The following is an 11,040-nucleotide window of genomic DNA, read 5'->3' on the forward strand; positions in this document are numbered from 1 at the left end:
TATACTTCTCATTCTTCTTCATACTTGTTTCACCTTACCATGACTAGTACTATACAGTACACACCTCCAGTACTACATCAAGGCTCCTATGATCCAAGTATTGTTCTTTGGTGTCTTCTCTCCCTTCCTCCTGTCTCAACTTTTATATTTTTTATTTAAATGTCGCAGGTAAAGACCAGCATCATTCTCATTTTTTTTTTTACTTAGGTGTTTTCTTGTCAATAGATGAAGGTCTTTGATTTAGGGAGGATGATTTGAGACGCTCCGGGCGAGAAGAAGGCGATACCTGCTTAATTAAGATGTGTTTAATATATGCCATTATAATTTTCAAACCCATATACTGTATACTTTAACTGCTTTTGGGTGTTGTATTTTATTTTATTTGTTCGTTTTTTGTGGTTTCTTGACTCTCACCTTGCTGTAGTTCTGATTTCCCCTATATTTTTCATGCTATTTAGAAAAAATTAAATAAACAGCAGACCCCCGCCTCCGCCCCCCCCCCCTCCCCTCCCCTCCGAGTGAGTGAAATATTTATGTATACCTTCATCTTGACTCTGAGGTCTTATGTTCAGACACTTTATTTTAGCTTGAAATATCTAGATTATAGTGTTTTTATACTAGAATTATTAATCACCCCGGTTCAGTTCACCTGAGGAATAAACACCCTACGCTAACCTAAATTTACCTTACCTCACCAAAGTAACAACGTATCCTTTACCTTACTTTAAATAACCTAACCCCTTCAGGTAGCACTAGGGCGAAATAAGCTGGTGATCTGAATTATCTATACCTTATAGTACACAAAACTGACACGAAACAATTTGAATCAGTGTTGAAGTTAAGGTTTCATATTGTGTACTGCGTATGTGAGTTGGGGATGCATGTTGGTATTTCAGTTTGTTATCTGAACACTATCCTGTTGCATCGTACACTTGTCCTGCACTGTTCTCCATTGATCCACCTGACATATACAGTACAGTACAGTAGGATACAACACAAGTGAAGATAACAGATGCATATAATAATATAATTTGTCTCCAGGGCCATAAAAGTTTCAATTAATTAAATTTAGAGCAGTTTATTATTCATTGTTACCGACACACACACACACACACACTCCTGCTTGTAAATGGTTTAGTTATGTTGACTCTTCAGTTAAAGAATATTGATGACATAATTTATTACAAAATATTGTATATGAGCTAGAAAAATAAGTAAATAAAGACATATGTGGTTGAACAAATAAGTAAGACATGTTTGGGAACTTTTCAATATCTACTTAATTTATCTAATGGCGTCCTTTTCAAAAATATAAATGCCTCTGTGAGATCACCCCTATTGTGTCTTGTTCTGAAGAGTTGTTTAGTATTAAGGACTTCATTCTACTTGGTTACTCAAGATGACAGTTCTGGATTCATCTTAGTCGCTCTGTATTACACCGTCTCTAGGGAAGTACGTGTGACTTATGGAGTTGAGGGAGCATTTTCTAATATGTTATTCCCCCATTTTTTTTCTTCACTGCTGCCCCCACTTGTTGCGCCGCCAAGATCTTTCTCCTTATCGACAGTAACTAGGAAAGTGTTATTAACATAATAGTTATGATTGGGATTGTTGTACGTGTAGGGTCTAACATTTCATTTTATTAGAGAGGATTTGCCAATTCTCGAGACCAATTGAACAGCTCACGTAAATCTTTTTGTATTGTTGCAATAGTCTTGGCTTGATACCTTCCCAAATATCTTCGCGTCGTCCACAAACTTGACAATGTGGTTCGATATTTTTATCTATGTAGTTTACGTAGATGACAAACATGATCGGTCCATGGAGAGATCCTCGTGGTACTCTATTGAGAACTTTTTCCCATTCAGAAAGTATTCTGTTTATGACCTCTCTATGTTGTCTGCCTTCGAGCCCGCTGTTAATCATCCACTCAAAATCTTGCTTGTGATCCTTCCTATGTACCCGGTTCTTAGAGTTTAGTGCACGTGGAACTTTGTGAAAAGCCTAAGAAAAATCCACGTTCAGCACATCCACTGGTAAGCCTTGGTTCACGAAGTCTGTTACCGTTTCAAGAAAAGTGAGTTTGTCAAGTAGGAATTTCTTTCCTTGAAACTGTGATGCGTTGATAAGACTGCTTGGTCACGTGTTGGGTGACGGAAAATGAGGGTGGAACATGTAAATACGGAAAATTTATAATTATGGGAAATAAATAAGTATGGACAATATATACAGTAAGTAACATTAGTAGTGGTGCAGGTTGTAGGACAATTTAAAAATATCAAGATGTTGATGGCTGGCCTGTCCCGAAACACCATTTACTGTTTTCCTCCTGACAAGAGACAACGTGACCACACAACATCTCGACTGTGTACCTCATGTCTCTCCTAGCCAGTGTAATCAAACCTATCCTAACCCTATCTAATCTAACGTAACCTAATCCCCCAGGTAGCGTTTGGTTGTTTAATCATCAGGTGTTATAAATAAGCTGGGGTAACTAATCTTCGGATGAGAAGATAAAGTTGTCTGAACACTCATGTGACACCAGCCTAGTGAAGTTATCATCGCGGGGAACCCAAATGAGATAGTAATGGGGTTAATTTTTTGTGAAGATAGATAGTTCGGTATAGCCATCATATGTTTATATCTAGAAAGAGTTGTAACTGAAAGACGTAGACAAGGAAAGGATATAAGTTATGAGGTGAGATGAGACGTTAGAGGAGCTGTCCAGAACACGTGAGATGAAGCAAGAATTGGGACAGTAGAAAGGTAGGTAGGCAGGATATTACCAGCAAAGGAAACGATGGACGCGTGTGGCTGAGAGCGATAAAGACGATGATAAGGTCTGAAGAAAAAAAATGATAATAGGATACAGTTTCTAATTATATAATGACATGAAATTATTATATATAACCATTAAAGCTTAAAATTAAATTATATGTAAATATAGAGATATTAATAAACAAACGGAGAATTAAAGATATATTTATCTGAAATATTTAATGTAGAATGTGAGGAAGATGAGGTGGATCACTGCTCTGGAGGTGACACACCCAAGAGAACATGATACATTATATGTATTCCTAAAATTACAACTACTATACAGAGGACGAGCAAACCCACAACACCTTTTTGTATACCCAGTGGAACCGTGAGGGGAAGAGGTGATGAAGAGTTGAATCTATTAATTTTTAGATGTTGATGACAAGTGTGTGTGTAGTAATCTAGAGTACGCGCTTGACTTGAAGGCAACATAATACAGTATTCGTAGCCTGGAGGCCCAAGAGTGGAGGCAGTCCATTATCTACAAAAGCAGAAGAAACTTAACGTATTGCAAAAACTATAAAAGGTTATCCTTGATGCATGTAGGAAAGTTACATGAGATACTCCTCAAAGGAAAAGTGAGGGAAATGACAACAAATTGGCAGTCAGTCTGGATTTCGGAATAGAATGAACACTGTAGATCACTTGCCTGTCAATTCTTTGCCCGGGTGCCAACTTTCCCGGGGAAGGAAATTGCAACATTTTACTGATTGGCTGAAAATATTAAAAATTATTAAAAACACGTATATATTTCATATCTGAGAGTACCACGTTCGGGTGTACACCCACTAAAAAATTATATTCGGCACCCGTGTTATATTGTATCACGCCGTAAGGGTGCCCCATTAATTTTTTTGTGGGTGTACAATGGTGCGACGCAGATAAACGTAGCGTACCGTGTAAAACACGTCTTATACATTTAAATAACGTTTCAACGGAGCTGAAGCAAAGATTATAATGGAGATAAGGCCTTGTTTATGTGGATGATGTTGCGACTTCGTGTAACAATGTACATGTTTCCTGTAATTATTGATAAAGGTGACAATAAAAGGCACTTCCACCCAAGGTGTTATGAATGTACAATATTTAAAAGTATTTTAAGCGAACGTTATCGTAAGGAAGTGAAACGAGTACTGAATAAAAAGTTAAAAAGTAAACTGCAGGCAGCGGATATGAACGTCCTGAGGCTTATCAGAGGAGTGGCCACAAGATAAACTGACAAAGATGGTTTAGTTCCTTCAAAGAAGAGTTACACCACCAGGAAACATGAAGCTTAGCGGGTGTATTGTATGCCTAAAGGAGAGAGAGAACTCGATGCAAGGAAGGACAACGTCCGGAATATATTGAGTGATGAAGAGCTGCTTTCTAACACAGTACTGTACACTTTTTGTTAAGATCATACTGCCTGGAAGACCTATGGAAGGGCACTCACGATTCTTAAGAGCAAATAGCCTACTCGGGCGTCTGGCGAGGTGAGGGTTATGTATATCCGTCTGTAAGGAGGGAGCGAGAATATTTCGCTAACAATCTTGGTGCTGATGGTGTGTGTGTGTGTGTGTGTCAAATCCAGATTTTTTCCATGGGGATAGCATAGGGAGGAATGGAGGGCGGGGTTGAAGGTAAACTAACGGTAAATTCGATCATTCATTAGAGCGATTTTTCTTTAAAGCTTCGTTATCCTTATCTAATGAAGACATTATCAAAGCATCCAACGGAGGTAGTGGTAAAGGGTAGGGGGTAATCCTCTCCTATAATTCGTCAGTATTAGTTACTTATTTGATAGGCGTGGGGGAGATATTTTAAAGTGAACTACATGATTATATGACAATTCGAAGTTTGTGTGAAGATAATAATTTGTAAGCCATAATAACCCTAAAATCCTACTGTACCCTTTTTGTTATGTCAGGCACCACCAACACCAGGGGACTACTTCAAGTTAACATGCAGAGCGAACATAAGGAAATACTTACGAGGATAGTAAGTCTAAGGAACAGTCTACCAAACCAAACTGTGGAACCGAGAACAGTACTGGATTTCACAATAGCTCCTTGACAAAGCTATTAAGACCATTGGAGGGATCTATGCACATTGTTTGTATGTCTGCACTAGCTATATAGATCGTTTGTGTACTGTACCTGCACTACCTATGCGTACATAGTTTGTATACTAGCACTGTCTATGCTTACATTATTTTTTATACCTGCACTGACTGTCCATGTATACTGTATACCAAATTCTTTTATACATATACATGCTGAATCAGTGTACCTGTAACTTTTATGACCTATTTACTGAATATCAATCCTTTTATTTATGTTTCTTTCTATACTCTACACTTTGAATTACCATTACTTAAATGCTTACTGTACTATTAATATACTTACGTGGTTAATTATAAGTTAATAACTTATTATCTACATGGTCAATTATAATTACTTAGTTTTCGTTTACTTAGTACAAGTTATATAATTGCTCACTGCTTATTTCGATACTTATAATTTCCTCCTCTTTTTGGGGTTGTGCTCACTGACCTAACCTAAATAAAGTTATGAATACAAAAACTACTTAATTGATAGATGAATATATAGTTATTTGGTGGATAGTTGCTGAAGTATATCTCAAATTACTTGATAAATAGGAAATAAAAGTATATTTAAAAAACGTTTGATAGATAGCCAGATAGTGATGCATATAGGTAGTCGCAGAGTGATTGTAGATACAAATGTATAGACAATTCCCTGATATTAACAAATAGTTTGAGGTGTACATGAGTTAACTAAAGGCATAAACAGTAAGAAAAATAGGTATGTATATGGAGTCGTTTAGGGAATAGAGTTAGAAATGTCTGTAAAAAGTAGCCAAAATAGGTAAACGGGGAGAGTGAGTTTGGGTGGCGGGCCGGGGCGAGGTGTAGTTGGTAACAGTGTTGAGTGCAGGATCACCTGTCCTGACGGTTGATGAAGAGGGTTGCACACTGAGCATTTTGCCCACACAAAAATGTAACCTAAATTAACCACAGTGGGAGAAAAGCGATGGTGGTGTGAGTGTAGTGCAGACGTGTTACAAGTGATGTGACAAGTGGGAGGTGTAAGTGTTAAGTGTGGTACAGTGAGTGGGGCCCCCGGGAGGAGGTGTCGTCCCCCAGGCATGGATATGGCCCATTGCGTACTACCATGTTGAGCAGTAAACACTACCCAGTTATTTGCATGTCCACACCACAAGTAGGATGAAAAAAATGTTTCCCGCGACGTCCAACACAGACTCGCAAGTATACAACTTCGACAGTGAGGAAAACTCCCAGAAATGGAAGCGTTTGTTCCTGAGTTCTCTTCAGGAGGTGAGACGTTGAGAGGAGGAGGAGGAGGATGCTTCTCCTGTCACTCCTGTCCTCCCCTAACCCCTGTCTCTATTAATATAACATCTCCACCAACTTATTATTAAACTGACCACAAACTTTCCCTTAAATAAGTTAATGAGAATTGTTTTGAGACCAAAATCATTATTGAAGCAAAGCTTATAAAAAATGAAAAATTGGCATAAGCTGGGCCAGGTTGGTTCTTAGCACTTGCATCTGACTGTAGTTCCCGAGTCTATAAGACATTTGAAGAGAAACACAACAGATATTATCATACAAAGTTATCCAAAACAAACCTGTCAAGTTTTTAATTTTTCTTGTGTTTTGTTTCTTGAAGACTTCTCAACAACTTCATTGACACTAAGTTTGTGGTTTGTGTATTAACAAGGTGTTGGAGCTTCTCTGTAATTATATAAAGCTTTGTGTTAACTTACAGCTAAAATTAACATAAAATACTAAAACTGGCAGATCATAACATGACCACCTGATGTGTTTGATGGTTGACAGATGATGTTCATGTGCCTGTCACTAGTGTTCATTTGTTCCATCTATTGTTTTGCCATGTCATTGTTCACAAACTGTACAGTACTGAGTCACTCCAACAATTTACTAAAACTTTAAAAAAAACTGGAACATTAGGTAATTTTCAGGTTTATTATTGTGGTCAATTTTGTCTCTATTTTTTTTTACACCATAAAATCAGTTTTCTGCTCATGGAGTTCAATCATTCACCTTTCTTAAACTTGAAGATTTTCTAAATTTAATTTTTAATGAAAATTTTAAAAATCTTTAAGAACAGAATACTCACCTGCCTGACCTAACCCCAGCTTACCTAACCAAACATTCCTGGAATATATATTTAAGCTAATGAGTAAATATGAGCGTAGGAGGGCCAGGGGAAGGCCAACACTGGAGCGGGTGATTGAAATTAAAAGCCGTGCTCCTGGTGAGACAAAATCAAGCCAATTAATAAACACAGTGAAAACATTTTGTATACATAACCATTGTCACCAACCCTCAGACACGCAGCTTCAGTGATTGAAGTTTAGTGGCTGTAGTTCTGGTCGTTCAGTTTGCCTGCTTGACACGGTTGCCTCTGAAGATGGAAAAGAGGTTTACTACTGTGTTGTCCTCTACAATTAGCAAACATGATACTGATGTTAACATATTTACTCCTTAATGGTAATGATGGTGCATCTGTCATTCCTGTCTCTATGTTGTTATTGTCTCTCACAGACCTGTACGTTATATTAACTGTAGCCCTGCACAGAACAGCGGCCAGACAAATGTATTATTACAAGTAGTTAAGAAGATCTTATAAACTCTGGAACATAACAACAACATGGACACATTTGTTATGGTGAGATGTCTTTGTTATTAGTTAGCGTAATGAGTTATTAATTACTACTTTACAGTAATTAGCTTTTTGTAACTAAATCATTGGGGGAAGAACTTTGTTAGGAAGCTCATAATTACTTTTATTGTCGCGTTCATATTTAATGGTGACAGTTACAATAAAGGTTGTGGGTATTTGAAGAGTTGTCAGGTCTGTTTTCTTAGATTAATACCAGAAGGAGTTGATAGAATTGGACGAAACTTTACCCACAGCATACAGTAAATATGGTGATGTCTGAACATTTATGAATTTTCAGAAATATAGTGAAGAGGAGGAAGGTAATAGTACCATATAATTTAGTGTACAGTACCATACTTCATGTTAATAGTAGTTTGCATTTTTTCAGAATTTTAACGGAATCATTTATTTTGTAATTTATAAAATACTGTACCGTACAAATCCGGGGGAGAAGCACGGAGAAATAACTTTAAATATAGAGTACTGTACTTATGAAGTGGCAAGAAGCCTCGGACTTCCATGGCTTTGGTGTTTCTCAATTAAAGCAAAACTTAACTGACCTAAGTTGGATCTGATTTTAGACAGCAGACCACTGAGAATCTGAGCAACATAACTACTGTACGTATACAAAACTTTGGCAATAGTTGATGGTTCATATCAGGTGCTGAAGCCAAGTACATACTGTACTTCTTAGCAAATTGCAATTTACTTTTTTCTTGATCTACTACCAATGTTTTGTAGCATAGATTTTGATAGCAAACTATTATTGTCAAGAAGTTATTTACACTACATTACTGTATTTCTAGGACATGTCTGCTCTCAGTTTATTTTTGAGCCAAAGTTAAGGACACAGGTGTCATTTATATCCTAATATTTTTTTAAGAATTTCTTCTTGGATGTTTGTTTTGATTTATAGAATGGAAACCTGGTGAGGGAGATTGGGGGAAATATTTGTGCAGTGGCATTTGTTGTCTGTTTTTCTTGTGTTAGACCTACCAGGATAGTCTCCCTGTGAGTTCATTGTTTACAAAACTTTGACACTTGATGAGAGTGGCTGCTGTAGGCCTGAGTGTCATGTTAGAGGTAGTACTGATAGAGCACACTGTAGACTAAGCACTGCTCTTGACCACCTGTTAAGTTAGGTACTGTACTGGTGGTGCCCCCTAGCACAACTCAGTGGTCCTTAGGTCAGGATTGATTGATTGTGGTAATTACATCCCTGGCGACTCATCCGCGCACCCATAATGGCACTTCATGCGGACTAATTCGTGTTGGTCTTTTCCATTAATAGGTTGATTTTTTCTGCCTCGTGCATACACAAAATAATTCCATAATTATTTCTCATATTCCTTGCCATCAAAATCTACATCTTATGCTGCAATTAACACTGTAGAAATTCAACTTCGAAGTACAGTACCTTACCTAAGGGGCTACAGTATTAGAGGTGCACATAGAATACAGTACCCTACTGTACTGTACGGTATAAACCAAACATAGCCAAAGATCATTAGTTTAGGTTTGGTTTGGATGGTTTGTATTTTGTCACAAGTAAATATTTTATACAAATGACTCGGGTAAAGATAAATTAAGAGCTGGAATTGAATGTGTAGTTACTTCCGTATTATAATTACTGTACAATTATGAACAAACACCTTAAATCAATTTTTACCCGAGAGAAAACTACGGTAATACTGTACCCGGTACAGTACAGATTACAGATGATTATTGTACCTTATCATTACCTTAAAGATGTTGTCACGCATTTATCAAAATCCTGTGGGATTTGGATATAGGTATAGGTTCAGTGCAACTCAGAATTTGTAGTTTGTTTTATTGTACAGTATACAGTAGTTGATTGTACAACATAATTTCAGAAAAATGGTAGCGTCTGTACAGTACAGTATATTACATGTATTACTTATTGGATCATGTGAAGAGTAGGCCTAGCCATCCCAGCTTATTTCATCTTAAGATTAGACAGCCATAAGTTAATCTAAGCTAACATAAGTAATATAATCCTTCAGGTAGCATTACAGTGTTTGATCATGAGGTGAAATAAGCTGGAGGCCAATTTTCACGTGACCGACTTGTTTGACTTTACACCACAAATATAATTTACTGAACCCAACTTCTATTACAACACAGCAGAGAGATTACCTGTATTAGGTTTAGAATAATTTTGGAGATGAACACGACATCAGTTTTCTTCATTGTTATTGAATGACTGAAAGGTATATATGTACGCTGTACTGTACTGTAGCTCGTTGTAATTTTTATATTGAACTGTGGCATGACTATTGAGCTGCACTTATAGTTAATTAGCCTGGTACTGTATACAGATAGCCTATCCTCTGATATACTGTACGTACTGTATGCCGGATAAACAAAAATTGTCTTTAACGAGTTATGTTTTCACACTTTTTTATGAGACGGCAAATATTCATTCTAACGAAAAGCAGTCACATTTTGACACCTCTTTTATTGAATATAAACATTTACGTAAATTAATAAAAATACAAATTTGAAAAAAAAATCTATAAAGAATGCAAAATTTTAGCTGCCATGCAGTCAACTTGGCCACGGGATGGATAGAGTTGCATTTATGCTCTACTGTACCTTTATGATGTTCATTGTTTCAGTGCATTTATAATTTAATAATATTTTTGCAGGATACTGTACCTGTAGTCATGAACTCTACCATTCATTATACATTTTTCAATTAGCAAATGGATTTCCAGGAATACAACTCCTCTGTAAGTTGGAGGATAGCTGCCTGAAGAGTATTATGTACTGTAGCTACCTTAACTATATATTGTACAGTATATGGGCACGGTATAGGAGGTCCCTCACTTACAAACGCCCGCCGATACCAACGGGGTTAAACTTGGGATTTACAGTATTTTATTAACCTGATGACTACTTGTTTACTTTCATTTACTGTATTTTGTCATTTTATTTCTTTTGTCTCAAATTTAGTGATTTTAGATGCATAAAAGGACTTAGGGTATGATATAGTGGGATTTTAAACATTGTTCCGTGTGTACGGTATGCCTGTAGCATGTGTTCAGACTTGCAGACAAATCCGACTTACGAACGTCCTCAGGAACGACACCAGTTCGTAACCCGGGATTCCCTGTACTTACTTCTCGGCTATGGCTACCACTGGCCCACTGCCAACTACAGTAGCTACTGTAGCCAGTTTAAATAAATGGACTATTTTCTTACTAACTATATTACAGTACACCAATATATATATATAAGTCTAGATGGTTAGGTTAGTTACTGTAAAATGTTATACAGTAAGTCCTCGCTTTACGTCATGGTTACGTTCTTGAAAAACACAACGTTAACGGAATCAATTTCCCCCATAAGCAATACTGTAGATGAAATACGGCAGTTACTGTACGTTCCCCAGCCTCCCTTGGCCCCATGAAATACATTACATATACAGAAATTCAGTTGAATATTTATAGAAAATATATATTATACATCCAAAAAGATAAACAAACTA

General features: G+C 36.9%; 1 protein-coding gene across 2 annotated transcripts in view; it reads left to right on the forward strand.

Moving 5' to 3' along the window:
* The first annotated feature begins 5,747 nt into the window (after window positions 1–5,747).
* Window positions 5,748–11,040, forward strand: part of LOC121858774 (son of sevenless homolog 2-like) — a 64,985-nt gene continuing 59,692 nt past the window's right edge. For both annotated transcript variants that reach the window (XM_042355404.1, XM_042355405.1), the window contains exon 1: window positions 5,748–6,157. In XM_042355404.1, coding sequence (XP_042211338.1) covers window positions 6,047–6,157 — 111 coding nt within the window. In that variant the 5' untranslated portion in view covers window positions 5,748–6,046. The remainder of the gene's footprint in view (window positions 6,158–11,040) is intronic.

Source organism: Homarus americanus, unplaced genomic scaffold, assembly GCF_018991925.1.
Source record: "Homarus americanus isolate GMGI-L3 unplaced genomic scaffold, GMGI_Hamer_2.0 scaffold39618, whole genome shotgun sequence".
Taxonomy (NCBI): Eukaryota; Metazoa; Arthropoda; class Malacostraca; order Decapoda; family Nephropidae; genus Homarus; species Homarus americanus.